General features: G+C 39.6%; 1 protein-coding gene across 1 annotated transcript in view; it reads left to right on the forward strand.

Annotated features, from left to right (window-relative positions):
* Positions 1-15,872, forward strand: part of AGBL1 (AGBL carboxypeptidase 1) — a gene marked incomplete at its 5' end in the record, with an annotated part of 274,352 nt that overhangs the window by 64,143 nt on the left and 194,337 nt on the right. Inside the window, 2 exons of the mRNA XM_086757539.1 lie at positions 3,893-4,031; positions 7,259-7,412. Coding sequence (XP_086613665.1) covers positions 3,893-4,031; positions 7,259-7,412 — 293 coding nt within the window. The remainder of the gene's footprint in view (positions 1-3,892; positions 4,032-7,258; positions 7,413-15,872) is intronic.

The raw sequence follows: 15,872 nt of genomic DNA on the forward strand, positions 1-15,872 counted from the left end.
GCTTTTCCAGACAGTAGTCAGTTCACAGATAGTAATGAGGGTACATGGAGTGTTTTGTTCTCCCATCACCACTAAAGACCTGGCTGTTTGGTGATCACAGCAGTGTCAGAACTAGGTCTTCTCTGTTCTCTTCAGCATCTTTATAATCACATTAGATGAAATAATCATCGTAGCAATAGCAGGCCACCTCTCAGTTCTAATGATATCTACAAGAGAGGGCTGAGACACCAGTCTCAGTCTGAGAGCACCTGAGCTTTACAGTACAACTGAAGACCTTAATAGCAAGATGGCTGTGGGAATATTCTGCTTTGACTGCGATTCTACCTGTGATCTTGACCATAAAGATGCCTTAATATGGATTTGACTCTTGAAAGGGAAGTTGTGTTGTGCATTTTCCAGTTTCCAATGTGGTGGACTCCAAAATAACATCCATGGCCCATGAATTGTTAAATACTTCTTTTTTATGGTATGAACGAAGGTGTTACTAAAGCATATAGCACTTAGTAGCCACAGTTAGAGATGTACAGGGTGTGTAAAATGAGGACACCAGACTCCAAGTGGTAGAAGGATTTTGGACAAAGGGAATGCATCAGCAGATTAGAAATGATAAATAGTTCACTTTCCATTTGGATTCTGTTTTGAAATGCCTAGAAATTTGGGATACTGGTATTTTCTTCTGCCATTTTAGTCTAAGCTGATACATTGCCATATTCCATCACCTACCTGTGCCTTGTGCTATACTTGAACGCTGCAGACAGAAAATCCAAAGATGAGATGACAGAGATGTTGTTCTTGTATTAGAGCTGCTGAAATACATCTACAATAGCTAAGTAAATGTTTCTATATTTGTGGGTTCATTACATTTTTTTTTTCCTCTGAGTCTTAGTCCAATGTTAAGGTGATTTATTTGCTTCTGAATTCCTGAGTTACAATCCAGCTCCTTTACCAACCTGCCTGTATCTTTGGCCAAGTGGCTTCACCTCTGTGTCTGTTTCCCCCTCTGTAAAGGGTATAAAATTGAAGTCACTTATCTGCCACCCAAAGAATGGTAATAGATAAATGGGAAGCAAGTTTTAATTAGATAATGCTTGCAAAGGTCTTTAAAGCTCAAAAAATGATCATGCAGAGTAAGTGATAAGTAGTATTATAATTATTATTAATTAACTTTCCATCACAGCTATGCTAGAAATATGCTACCTGTACATTATTTCTGAAGAACAGCAAGCAAAATGATTTAACTATTACAAAGTGACTGAAAGGCACAGTAGATACAGCGTGCGTGCTGATTAAAAATCCCACACTTTGGTCTCTCATTTTCTTTCCAATAACCAGCATATTACTTTCTGGAGAGCATATGAGACTTTCTGAACCTTTTTTGAAAGAGAACACAAATAAGGTAATGAAGACCAGATATTGCTATTTTTCCCTTCTCTCTTCCTTGCTTGTTAATTTGGGCTTCATGCTGGTATGGTAGACTGTTGTGTTGAAAAAGGGGTGAGGAAGAAAAACTGCTGAAGGAACAAGGAGGCAACAGAGCCATCTTGGGGTGACAGCAATAGGAGGAGAGGGAGGCAAGGAAGAAAAACATTGTGGGTTTTTTTTTTTTGTTTAGGTGTATTTTTAAAAGATTCAGAGCTACTGCATTGTATGATGGATTATGAGGAGACCATGTTATATATGCAGTAGAAATACGTGATCATTTATACTGCTTAAACACAGGTAATTTTTCTTTCTAACGCATGAGTGGAGAATACTGAAGCCTCACAAAGCCACTTGTGAACTTCCTGTTGCTACCAGCCAGATTGCTGTGTTGAAGCAGGTGTCAAGAAGTGGTTCAAAACTCTGGAAATGCCCTATTCTGGGTGGGTTGTTTGCTGGAACTGCAGGGGTGCTCCAAACAGGAATGAAATATGCTGGTGAGCACTTCAGTGAGAGCACTGGGCATCGGTACCGTCAGGATAGTGTGATCTGAGCACTGCCAGGAGTAAGAAGCAGCGACTACTGGCAGTCAGAGGTATCTGATGCAAAACCTCGGGTTAAGTGGCATTTTAAATGAGATATATTTTTGGCTGCGCAATTATGGACTACAGAGGGAGAAGCCTTTACTGAAGCATTAGGGACAGGTGGGAATGCTCTCCCCAATGTGTATGTAAGATATTTAGGCAGCATCTGCCCACAAAGACCTGCTTCCTCCCACACCTCTGACTACAAATACGAATTTGGAGGGAAAGACTCAAGATCTTAGCACTTTGTGACAGTTCTTTATGAACAAGGTCATCTAACCATCCAAGTGACACTGAGTATCATAAAGACTGTGGAGATGAGTCCTTTCCTTATGCACTATACAAGAAATGGTTCTTAATTATCCTTCACTATCAAAATTAACAGGAAATAGATTAAATATCATTGTTCTGACCCACCAAAGCTCAACTAATGGAGCCACTGGAATACATCTATAATAGCTAAGTTGATGTTTCTCTATTCGTGGGTTCATTGTATTTTTTTTTCCTCTGAGTCTCTTAGTCCAATATTAAGGTGGTTTATTTGCAAAATAAATGTTGGGGTGAAGGGTTCAGCTGAGAATAAAATCATAGGGCTGTTCAGTCTGCCACTGTGACTCAGTGTTCCTGTACTATCTATTGAGCCAGTCAGTATCACTCACCCCACATGTTTCTAACTATTAAATTCAGGTGAAAACCTAGCTGCATTGTATTGTGTCTTTTTTTATAAAAAAGAACTGATTATTTTGGAGAATTTGACAAGAATAATTATCTTTTCTCCCCACCTCTGAATAAAAATGAACAGCAGCAAAATAAGCTAGGACTGTAAATTTCAGGAGCTGAAATTGCATCTTTTGGTTGCCTCTTCTATTTTGCATTTTAATGCAACATTGATGATAACATTTGTCAGAGAAACCTCACAGTCCTTCAGAATCAGAAGGTTTGGCAACAGCATAATTGGTGTAGTGTTCGATAAATATTGTTTGAAATTTATTTATGAATGCGATTTGCTGTGAGGCTTCTCCATAAAGTGCATGAATCATCTCTTCATCTCTGCTGAAAGAAAGCTTTCTTACTCAGCCCAAAGTAATTTCTTTATTGGAGTAAGTGTCCTGCAAGAGATCTGGTGAGAAACTCACTTTAAGATTTTGTAGTTTTAGTGAAGGGAATGTCAAGGGCCTGAGTGCACTAGTAGACCTCAATGACCCTAACCAGCCTTAACCAGGGCCCACGCCCTCTGCCGGTGGGCCCAGGAGCTCGATTTAAGCTCTGTCTCCTGGTCACTCAGTCCCTGTCTGAGCTCTGTTGTAGATCCCCCCTCTGCTGGCTTCCATATGATGTTCAGCTCCCCATCTTTTAGGAAGTAACTGGTCCTCACTACTCCCTAACAATGAGAGGCTCAAGTTTTCGAAAAGTAGGGATCCACAAGAGAGGACTTCTTGGGTAGGTTATCTCAGAACCTGCAGATCTGTAGAAGGTCACTTCTCTGCATGCAGTCTATACCCAAACCCACTCTCCTCCTCTTCCTACTCAGGAAGAGCGTTTGGTGATATTTGAAATATTTTTGTATGTACTTTTTTTTTATTATTCCTGGAATATCCCTTTTCTTCCTGTGGTGGAACGGAATGGTTGGTTTGGTAGGGTATTCATATTTTCTGAATCCCCAGGCTTTCACAGAATATTTTCACATGGCATTGTTCAGGGCTGTGAATAGGCACCTGCATCTCTGAGCAAGATAATGTGGATGTCTGAAGCAATACAACAGTGTTAGCTGAATATTCATTTAAATATGTCTGGACTATGCTATATGAACTAGTATTAGCTGGCTTCTTATGTGCACCTTTGTAATGTGCATCTGGAAGTGATAACCATCTACTTCCCTCTTTCTCCAGGAATCACTACCATGCACCCCCAGGAGGAAGTATGAGAGGAAAATGCTACTACACGCTCACCTTCAGCATCAAGTTCCCTCACAAAGATGATGTCTGCTATCTGGCCTACCATTACCCCTACACTTACTCCACAATGATGGTAATACTGACCTGTCCATCTAGATAAGCTTAGTGGTCCTGAAAGTTTGGAGCTGCCTTGGATATGAGATTTTGAGATAGCATGGAGACATTTCTGTATGGGATAAGCAGAGCTACAAACTGTTAGTGCTTACACCAGTCAGGAGATAACGCAAACCGAAGAAGTCTCTGTTTGCTTGGGGTGAGAAGCGGAGGGCTAAAGATAATGACAAGTCAGAAACAAAAGCTGCCCACTCCTCCTCCTGACACAGGGTAACAAGCTCAGATTTCAGAGCTGCACCCAGCAATACCACAGTGGTGGACCTCATTTGAACGCTGTTTCCTCTGTGCTGGTTGGAGTGTCAGTAGGCATTTGTGAGACCCCAGCAGTGCTGCCAGTACAGAAACTAAAAGAATACAAGTCCAAGGTGTAAATTATATTATTGAGTTGTACGAAGTTTGCTTTCTGGGGAAGTATTTGTTTTCTACAGTCTTTTCTGGGCAGAGCTGGATGGTAAGGGAATTTTCTGGGAAATGCATCCATTGTGCTTTCTTTATGAATGATGTCAGAGACCCCAAGGTCTGAAATGAAGATAAGATAAAATAAAGGAAATGAATGGTTCTTTGGTTTGTTTTTAAACATCAGAAAGATGTTACTGAAAATGAAGACACACAGTTCTAGTAGATCAGTTCCCCTTCTTTTTCCCCCAGTTTCCATTGTCAGCACTTTTTCTGGGCAATAAATTCTGGTATGGGTTGGTGGAGTTTTGACTCGCTGTATTTTTTACAATTATACCAGTTTGCTGTTTCCAGATATAAAAAACTATACTTTCAAGGCAGACAACATCCTCTCCCACTCACTAGCCGTGCTGCGCGGCCTGACAGCATAGTGAGGCTGAGATTAACTCCCACTCAAACAACAGTCTCTTGTCAAGCACTTTGCATCCCATTATAGATTTTCAAAGAAACTGCTTCCAATACCTGGGAGAGGGCCAGTCAAGCCTTCACAGTCCAAACTACGCCTGCCAGCTCACTTCTCATTAGGCTTATGGATACCAGTTACTCCTCAAAATCGATGAGGACGAGAGTATGCTGTGTAGCGGGGTTTGACCTGTAGCCTTGAAGGCATGTGTATACCACAGTCTGCAGGGGAAAAGACAAATGCAATACTGAATAACTGGGTGGACTTATTCACCACCATACTTTATTACTGAAATGCAGCGCCTCATCATTATTTTACTGTTATTGATTTCTATCTTCTGCTGGCACAAAAGCAAGGGAGATTTGGAGAGTTTGTATGCTCTGGGAATCCCTGGATATCTCATCTGCTCCTGAATGAATAGAATAGAGATGAAAAAGAAGTTATTCCTAGACTTGCAGGGCCAATTCTTGAGGTATTTTGCTGCCTCTTCAAATAAAAGGTTCGTTGAAGTTAAAGGGAATTTTGCCCCAGGAAAAGTTTAAATGAACTCAGACTCAGTAGGGACCATAAAGTTTGGTAAATGGCAGTTATGGATGGAAAAGATTGATAGATTATGTCCAGCTCTTTAGCCAAAGCAAAATTCTTACATCTAATAATTCTAAAAGGCTGTTTTTTTTTTTTTTGCTTGGACCAATTTAAAATGTCAAGTGATGCAATTTGCATGTTTCCATGTTACTTTAATTTCCACAGTAAATAAAGTAAATCAGATTTGTGCACTAGTAGATTTCATTTTAAAGCATTTGTCCACTGGTGAAGTATGTTAGCTTTACATATCAGTAATAAATTAAAAGTGATTATGAACCCAAGGGCTCAATTAAATACATAGTGCTTTGGGGAAGAAGATGAACTTGTATATGGAGTTAGTAATCTGAAAATGTTTTAGAATATCATATATATTTAATAGTTACAGGCATATTTCCAGGAAATACACATTGTAGCATCCTATTTGAACTGGATGCACTCTGCAGTTCATTACTTTTTGTCCATTAGTGATTAAATGTATTTTATGAACAGTAATTTATCTATTTTTACATCACAATGTTAATTGTTTGGATATCTAGCTGAAATCTCTGTGGCAGCTCTACCCAATTAAGTTTCACTGGGTACCAGGAACATAAGTAAATTATTATATTGAGTTCTCTGTATCTATGCGAGATCATTGGATGCGTCTAATAATTTAATTTACTTTATAGAGCAGTATGTTCATTGTTTTATGACATAGATGAGTGTAAATTTCAGTTCTGTGTTTGCTTTCAAGTGGATACTGGGAAAGCAGTCTGAAAGACAGCAAGCTCCAAGGTTTGAGGAACAGGAATATCTTGTCCCGTAAACTTTGGGTAAAATTTAGCCCTGACTTGTGAAGACAAAAAGTTATCATGTAAGGGTTGTTCAGTGAGATGGTGTGTTTAGCTAAAGTACTGTTAGGACAAGTGTGCACACTGTAGTATACCTGTTTCTACCAATGGAGAGACAAGTGGTCCACAACACTTGGCAACACCCTGCAATGGGATTGCTTACACCCTCTCGTCACTTGCAATCACAGTGTAAACAGAGAGAACTACGCGTCATCTGGTGCGTGGGTGGCAAGTGGCTATGTGTCTAATAAGACCATCAGAATTTGTTCCAAAAAGTCCAGTTTGGGTTTTTTTTTTAAGCTGCCAATTCTTTTCCTCAAATTTCTCAAGCTGTTGGTCTTAAGAATCGTTTAAAACCGCCATAAACTTTGTGAGGAGGGAGGAAGAAATTCTCCTTTTTAAATAACTTCTTGGAAAGATGCTTTTCAAATTTCCCACTACTGATTGTACAAAATGTTGTTTTGATGTAAACTTTTTGGCTCCTTCGAGTGTAGAGTTGTTCCTTAATTTCACTGGCATGTGCTTGACAGCTAACCAGTCAGTTCTATAAACACACAAAAACTGTGAGTTTTCTCACATTTCTTCACAGCCCCTGTTAAAATATAAGGAGTAAGCAGTTCTCTTTTGGACTTTGTGTGTCTGTGTAGAAATTCCGTTACACTAATAAGAGAAGCACCTAGGAATGGTTCATGTAAAATGAAGTAAGGGTAATAGTTCTCTACAGCTTCAGTGAACTGGGATGTATTCTGAATGGTTTGTGCATGTTTGTGGGATGTAAAAGGTGATGGTCAGAAGAGAGAAGTTAGCAAGGGATGAAGTTAGTACCAATAATAACACACAGCTAGTGGAATAAAATAATGTTTTATAGATCATGACCTTATTTATAAATCTGCTTCCTTGCTTCTTTCTCAGTCTCATCTTGATATCCTGGAACAAAATAGGAACCCCAAGAAGGTTTACTGGAGGCAGCAGATGCTCTGCCAGACGCTGGGAGGAAATCCATGCCCATTGCTCACGATCACTGCCATGCCAGACTCCAAAAAAAGAGATGACTTGGAGCAATTCTGTAAGTAGTCAAATGAAGCATTAAAAAAGATGCTGGCGACTTGCAGTCGTGTCAGTAGTGGCAACGACAACCTGTTTTGTAAATGTGTTGATTTTCTTGCCTTTCCCACTTTGCAAAAAGAAAACTAAATATGGGGAATGGCGAATTACAGCGCATTTTAAAATTACAGATTTATACAGAGGAGGCAGGAGAGCTGACACCACTTTTTACTTCAAATTTTTCTTTAATAATTTGAAACAATTACAAAGTTAACTATCAAATATCTCCAACAGCAAGAAACTGAGTTCAAATAATCAGTTTAAAGAGATATTTTAATTTTTTGCTGATGTTCCAAACCTTGGGGGGAAAAAAAAATTACAAGATCACTCTTTCCCAGTTATGGACAGTGATCAAAGTGTTCTGGTCAAATTCCAGCTCCTCCAATGTTCTCAGTAGATCCATCTGGACTCAATGTAGCTTCTTGCATTCTGTCCGAGTCTAACTGATGGTGTACTGTCTAATGTTAAATATTATAATGGTCTTGTTTTATCTAGAGGTGGTTATTTTTCATTGTGAAAGTCAAAGATACAGACCTTCAAGGGCCTTGATTAACAAGGTTAAGATATGCAAGTTTCTGTAATCAACAGATAAGATTCTGGTTAGCATCATATTGGGTTAGATTTGATTTGAGCACCTAAATGACTAACTACTTATAGACAGGTTGACTTTTTTTTTTTGGAGTCAGTAACAAGACATTTTTTAATCTCTGCTCTTCACACATCTATAACACAGGTTGAGAACTTTGAGGGAGTGTGAAAATTTCAATTGTCTTAAAATCTTTTTGGTTGTTAAGCAAATATATCTAATTATCTCGCTGAGATATTAGGCTAGAAGTATCCGAAGGGGTTCTGTGATATGATCCACATTTCTTATTGCAGAATTCTCCTTTCAGGGGTATCTGGTGATATGTGAGTAGAACTCCTCATAATGTCTGTGCTACATGTATAAACTAAAAGGAAGCTCAAATACCAGAGTTGATGAAAATTATTCCTATCTTTCTTGGTTCAGATTTAGAGTGCAGTGACTGCAGTTATTATGACATTACTGTGTAATCATCCTGAGCTCATATCTTTTTATTATAATAATTTTATTATAAATCAAGCATTTACTCTGAATTAACAAACTTATGAACATGACCGTGCTTTTCTAGGTTGAAATTTTAAAGCAAAATTGACAAGTACAAGCTACATGGGGATCCGTAAGGTGCATGCATGTAGCATAGCTTTAATGGCAGAAAATGGAGGCAGTGTCAGAAAATGGGATTGTTGGTGTTGCTATTATTAGTATTATGTACACTACAGTATCACATACAACACATGGAAGCCACAGGTTGACTGTGGAGCATGCTGCCCATGCCTCACACGAAGAGATAATTCCTGCCCTTAAACACTTTTATTCCAGGTTAGTGATGATCTAGAACAGAAAACCAGTGGGTGGGAGTTGTAGTGGGGGAAGTTGGTTATATGAAGAAGCCTTTGGCACACTGCAGATGATCACCTGGTTAGCTGTTGACAGCAATTTTAAAACCTCATGGCAGAAGGTCTTAATAGGGCAACTGAAAGAACGTAAGTAGGAATATTTTATTTGAGGATTGGAGCCATCCAGAAGAGACATGCAATGAACAAATTTTTCTGTGAAAGTGATTATGTCTTTCCAATGAAGGTACAAAGCAAAAGCTAAGCTAATGTTTGGATTTATCAAAGCAAGGACTTAGAGTAGGTCAGTCATGTGACGAGTGAATGTGCTGAACACTGAACATAAGCATCTTTAGCTTTTAAAGGACTTTGTGAAAGGTATATTTTTGTTATAGGAAAGCAAAAAAAAAACCCAACAATTTCAAAAATCTCCATCATTTTTGTAAAACAGCATTCTTACTTTCTGACCAACCCCACAATATGCCCAGACCTGCAGGTTTAAAAAATCTGGAAGAAAAATCACAAGCCAATGGAATTACAGCAGGAATGGTTAAGAATGTTTCACCTTCAGCACCAGAGACAAGAGGGAAAGGTAACTGCATATGCTAATAATATGGTAAATTTTATACCAACTGCAGTCCTTGAGGGTAGGATCTGAAACTTTATTGTGCCAGGTGTGGTACAGCACAGGAGAACGGATGGCCTCTGTGTATGCAGGACTTACAGCCTGTATTCAAGACAGTTGAGAGGCACAGAACCGGAAATGAGAATTGTGAGGTAACAACGACGCAGTACTGACCAGTGTAATAGTAATACCCCAAGAGTCAGACTTCTTCTAGGGAGTGTCATGTTATAAATGTTACAATATTGGGAGGCATTGCCTTTTTCTGGAGCACTGTATTCTCAAAAGGTATCTTGCAGTGTTAAGAGACTCTCTCAGGTTTTCAAAGGTCATTAACCTGTCTGTGAAGACAAGGCTTGGCTTACTTATTCTACAAATTTGCTGAAAGATTTGTAAAGTCCAAACAGTTTGGACAAATGCTTGTTTCAAATGCTTCAGATGCTGTTGTAATATTCAACATCTGGGTTCAAATCCCAGTTATGTGGCTGAAGTCCTTCATTTTCAAGAGACAGAAATTTTCCCTGGTTTCTGATATTATGTGAATTTGGTGGAAGCTTGTAGTTCTTACTCAAATGCCATGAAATCATGTGCCACTAAACAACTTTTTCTCTGAAGCTTTGCAATGCAGTAAATTTGAGGACTTCCTAGATCTATCTATGAACCAATTGAACTCAATCAAACCAAAACACGTCTAAAACCCAGCTGACTGAAGTAGAAATTGTTTGGAGGAAAGACAGTGTCAAGGCAAAGCAACTGTTTCTCTCAAGTTTCCAAGACTGTAGAAGTAAACATCAATGCTCTTAGGTGATGGAAATATTTGTTGTTCTATCAAGTGGAAGAACAGCAAGGCAGCACACCATATTTTATGCTGTGGGGATGCCTCCAGGCAAATCTAAATAATCACATCCTTATTTTGTTTAAGCAGCTTGGATAATTATGGCTTTTGGGGACACACTTAGCCTAATTTGTGCTGCTTTATGTGGCTTTGATCAGCATTTACTTCTTTGTTTCCTCATCTTGTACGACATGCCCTTCTCTCTGTGAAGTGGTTTGGCTGATGGAAGGACCTATTTGTCAGTGTTTTCCATGCTAAAAACGTAATTCAAAAGCAACAGCTTAGAGTTAAATATGAAGGGACCAAAGGGTGAAAGTTTTCCTAGTAATAACTCCCACTGGTTTGTGCGGTCTCCAAGCATATGTATTTCAGCTTGAGAAGTGATGTGAAGCTTCCAGCCCTGGAGAATTTGGCACATGGGTAACAAATAAAAATGGATAGCCCTTTCTGGTTCTGGAGAATTCATAGTTTTCATGAGCTATAGTCACTTTGCTTTCCTGTCAAATTTGTTATTTCTCCTTTGTACATTTGTCAATCTGTACCTTGAGAGATTGTTCTCCATAATGCCAGTGCCACAGGTAAAACACAAAGCTCACCATGACTTTGTAGCTGTTGCACGTAATTGTACTTAAATGCTCTAAATCCTTCACTAGTATAGACATACGGGGAGTGGGAAACATCACTGATGAGGAGGCATTGGGTGGGGGAGGAGCATTGGGAAGACAGTGTGGTCAGCCCAGTAGAAGTGCAGTGGGAAGGAGTTATTGCGGTACTGGAGGTGCTGATCGAGTGGGAGTGGTCTGGGGACAGCGAGGGCATGGCATCCTCTGTGTCAGCTGTGCTTTATTTTCCTTGCTCAACTCTTTCAGATTGGTCTTGTCAGGCTTTTGATTAATGTGGCCCTAGGATGGTTAAATTTGTCAGAGTTAAATTTATTAACGTGTGCCTTGTTAATAGGAAACACAAGCCATGCATGCTTGCGGGAACTGCACACTCACCACATACTGAAGGGAAGAAAAATGGGCTGCTGTTTTCCTTCATTATGCCTTGTTTATGTGAGGTTTTGATATTCACTTTGGCTCCTTTCTCCTTCCTCTCTTTATAACTCCGCTTTATGTGATGGTGGTTTGCTGAATAATTTTTATTAAATCCTCCATTCTGAAACTGATATGAAGAAGGAAAGAAGTGAGCCAGGAACTCTTTGGCTCCCTGTGCTTTGCATCTTGCTCATGAGCAGCTCAGTTACAAACAGCAGAGCTTCCATTCATGCTTGGTTAATGTCTGTGGGTGCCTGAAGACTGCAACAGAAAGTCCAAGGCTGAACAGTGGTACCTGCTGGGCTTTGCAGCTCCATACACTTGTATAAATAGAAACTGGGAGGGTCTCTCTTGTTGTCTTTTGTTTTTGTTTTACTTTAAGCTTGCCCTTCCTGCCGTCATATGAAGATTGAGCATCCAGCAAGGATGTCTTTGCTACTCATTCTAAGTCCAATATCTCTCATAGTCTTGTGATGAAGATAAAGCCATTGGTTTCCCATTCTGACTGTGTGTGGGAAGCACCGATGAGACAAAGGGATTGTTTTCTGTCTCCTCCATTATCTATCTTTACCATATTCCTCTTTCCCTCCTCCTTATTCATTCTTGCGAACGCTGCAGATTTGACCTTTCATATTACACACAGAGCTTTTCCTCAGAAGGCTGTAGCTCTTTTCAGAATTATTTTTAAAAAACCCTACCTTACCCTCACACACACACAAAAAAAAAAAAAAAAAGAAAAAGAAAAAAAGACAAGACAGCTTTCTACAAGCTTGCATGTGAAGTGATCCTGCATGCTCCACCTGCCTTGGATATTGAATCATCCCATGTGAGACTTTGAAACAGAAATAATGTCATAGCTGCCCCCCCCCCCGCCCCCAAACAAAACCACAACAAATAAGTTGAGGAGTGGAGAGAAAAGAATGACTGGGCAGGCATTTACACTTCGGTGACTTTCTTCCTGGCTGTGCTAGGTCTAGCTTTAGACATTGCCTGATGAGAGTTAAAGGGACTGTCAAAGGGAGAGCAATTCCCAGCATCTTTCTGAGCATTCTTAAACAACTGCAGAAAGCATGAGAATGATGGAGCTTCTGATCTTGGTGCCAACTTCCCACTCGATGAAGTTAATAGGTTCTTGCAGAGCTCTGATTTTCCTGGTTTGCCACACACAGCCCAGTGAAGGCAGTGCTAACGGCATGCATGTGTACTCAGTGAGAGTTTGCAAACCCTTAGTTCACAGTGTTATGCATGCAAATACACAGCATGTAACTGCGTCCTCTAAACTCCTTGGCAGACAGCTGACCAGACCCTGCAAGCCGTAGGATACTGTTGTGAGCGGCAGAGCAAATGGACAAATTAACTCTTCAAAGAAGTGTAAGTGAAAGATCTAAATACTCAGACACAGGCAATAAAATTGTCTTCTAGTTAAGAAAGTAGAGGACACTTACATGTTGCTAATGTTGACAGAGTGATGGAATTAAAACCACCAAATGCTAAATAACTGATTAGAGAAGGACAGTTTACACTGGGCTGTTTTGAGCCTGCTGTATGAGTGCTTCTCAGGAGGTGTTTCCTGGCTGTGCACTGAGTTGGGGTGGGTTAGCTCTCGCCTTTAGTTAGAGATGGGAAAGGGGAGGACATCTCTGAAGTGATGTAGAGTAGGTGCCCTTCTGGTTAGTGCTGATACAGAGGGATAACTGATACAGCTCCAAAGGAATTCCTTACAGGAATGAAGATTTCAGCGGGTCTAGAGTGGTACAGCAGTGCCCTGCTTCAGCTGATGACCACCAGCATTGCTGCTTTTTCAGACGAAAGACATGAGCATCATATATTGCCATGGGGGTTAATCCTGCATCTATTGAGAACAATGTCACTCTGCAGAGTGGGCTGGGACAGTCATTGTTTGTGGTATCACAAAGGAAGTAATTGCAAAGCTCTCTTCATGGCTGGTTATACTGTTGTGATTCTCATCCTGATTATGTAGGATGTTATGAGTATTTCCTCAACACACCTGATGAGTGTCCTTTTAGCAGTGTGCAGCATTACAGAGCTGAATTGTGGGGTTTAATGTTAAGCCTAGATGTCCCAGCTAATTAGTAGCAATGGTGAAGGAAATTAAACAAAATATGACACTAGCAAATGGATTTACATCTGTAATAGCTGTCACTTAGAGTTGCTCTTCTGTCATCACATCTTCTTTATGCAAGTCTGGGGAAATCATTATGGATATTATCATAAAGAGATAATGACACCTGCTTATCTTAAATGTACTCTTTTGGGGAGTTGAAACACATTTTCTGCCTGAGTCTAAGTATGTTTCTAAAGATGGAAGGAGTAACATTTTTGGGATAGATATGGCAGGATGCTTGTGCCCTTCCTAGAACTAGAATGAGGGATAAAGTGATACTAATGAGGCGTGTTTACTTATCTTAGGCCTACAAAATCAAAAAGACATAGTTGCTGAGGGAAATATTCCAACATTTCTCAATTTGCTTGTATAAGCTATTTAGATGGTTGTTTTGCAACTTTGATCTTTTCTCAGAAAGAAATAAACCCTTTACCTTTAAATATAATTTGCAGCAAAGAGCAATTCCTGAGCAAGGAACAGCAGAGGCTGTGATCTGGAGAGGCCACTTATGCAGGATACTGGGAAATAATGATCATGTGGAAAATGTACACAGTTTAATTAAGCACATTGATTAAATCAATATGATTCAAACAGCTTAGTGCTCCAATCAGCTTAATCTCATTAAATGTAATTCAGACCTCGATAATTGATTAATAATGCATTATAGTTTATGAATTATTGACTCCAAGTTATTATAACTGTGCCTGCTCCCTGCGTGGCAACCAGTATTGCATGTTAATTATGAAAGGCTCAAGCTCTTTTCTCTTGAATAACTTTTTCAAAGCTGGAGATGACATATCTCCTAGTGAAACAGGGATCAAATTAGATCAACGCCTTATTGGAGTTAGTCCACTGCAAAGGAAAATGCACTCTTTAAAGGAAGCTCTCATCTAATAATGTTGAAATGGGGAGGTAGAATGACCTGCTTTGATTGGTAATGATCTTTCAAGCAGCCAGAAGAACTGCCTGCAGCAATTCAGCTGGAGTGCTAACCTGGCATTGTGCTGATTGGAAACAGTTCACAACAGCAAGCGCATCTGTTCTTCTAGCATTATTGCATGCTATACCTCTTCCAGCACACATGAACACAGAATAGTCAATGCTGCTGAACCCTTAGGACATGTCTGTATGCCAAATATAGAGCAATTCAGTTCCCCATGTTTGTCTGGATGCTGAGTGGTTTCTGTAAAAAGGACTGATAGGCTTCTGTAATGCCATTTCTGTACTGCAAGTGTTATAGAAGAAGAAAGAACTATTGCTACTATTGATGAAAGTCTTAGAGGAGAAACCAAGAACTGAAGAAAGCCTCCGCTCCTCAAGTGGCCCCTCTATTAGGCTGCATTTCCACTGAATGTGAACAGAGGATGTTGTCTCAGGTTGTTTTTCTGGCTATCTAGGTACTCAATGTGGTCCAAATTGAAATCTTATGCAGAAAGAGTCCACTAGTATTATGTTTCCTTAAAATATTCCATTTACAGAACCTGTTCTGCTTTTTCCTTTCATCTCTTCTCTACCTCTATTCCTTATTTGTGATTGTAGTTAAAAGTGAACAGATTTTAGGACATATAGAAATTGAATTACATAGTGACTGTAGCAAACTGTGGGTACAAACATTTGTTTTTGCTTTATTCTTACATCTGCAACAGTGAGTTTTGGATCTCTGTGTTCTCTTGAATTGAGTATTTGCTCCCAGTTTGCATGGGTGCCAGACAGAGGTGCTAGTTCCTCTCTTGCTTTGTACCAAACACTTTGTTTTTGGTGACAGGAAGAATCAGCTGTTGTGAAAGCCGTGATCCTCTTTAAATGCAGTAGTGAAGAAAGGCTGAATAAAATTGTCATGTATTCTACAATGCTAAATAATTACGGAATTGAAAATACTTTTTTTTTTTCCTGCTTGAGTAGGCATTTTATCAAGCATCTGAAGCCAAAGCAATGGTCTCCAGATATGCAACATTTATGGTATGTCCTCCAAATTTCTTGGGATTGTCTTTCAAATGTCTCTTCTCTCTTTTCTTTCTGATATCCCAGTCACAACAATGTGGCAGCCCATTGCAAAAAAAAAAAAAAAAATGTAGACAAGTTCCTGCAAAACGATGTTCCTGTTTGAGTATCCAGTCTACTGCCATAAAGGTGGAAAATGGTTGAATGAAACATGAAATTTGAAAGAGACACATGGCTTTCTGCAGGCAAAGGCCAGTATTTTTCGTGATGTATGAACTGCTCTTCGAATCCCAGCATTTGGTGGAACTGATTCAGGCAGCACAGCTTTGATGCTATGGTCAGCCTTCTCTGAGTTTGGCAGAATTCATATTAATTTATTGAATCCAGTTAATCAAGGGAGCAAGCAATGCACAGAAAACATGGAACAGGGATGCTGAACATGCCCT

Source organism: Chlamydotis macqueenii, chromosome 12 (genome assembly GCF_036417535.1).
Source record: "Chlamydotis macqueenii isolate bChlMac1 chromosome 12, bChlMac1.mat, whole genome shotgun sequence".
NCBI lineage: Eukaryota > Metazoa > Chordata > Aves > Otidiformes > Otididae > Chlamydotis > Chlamydotis macqueenii.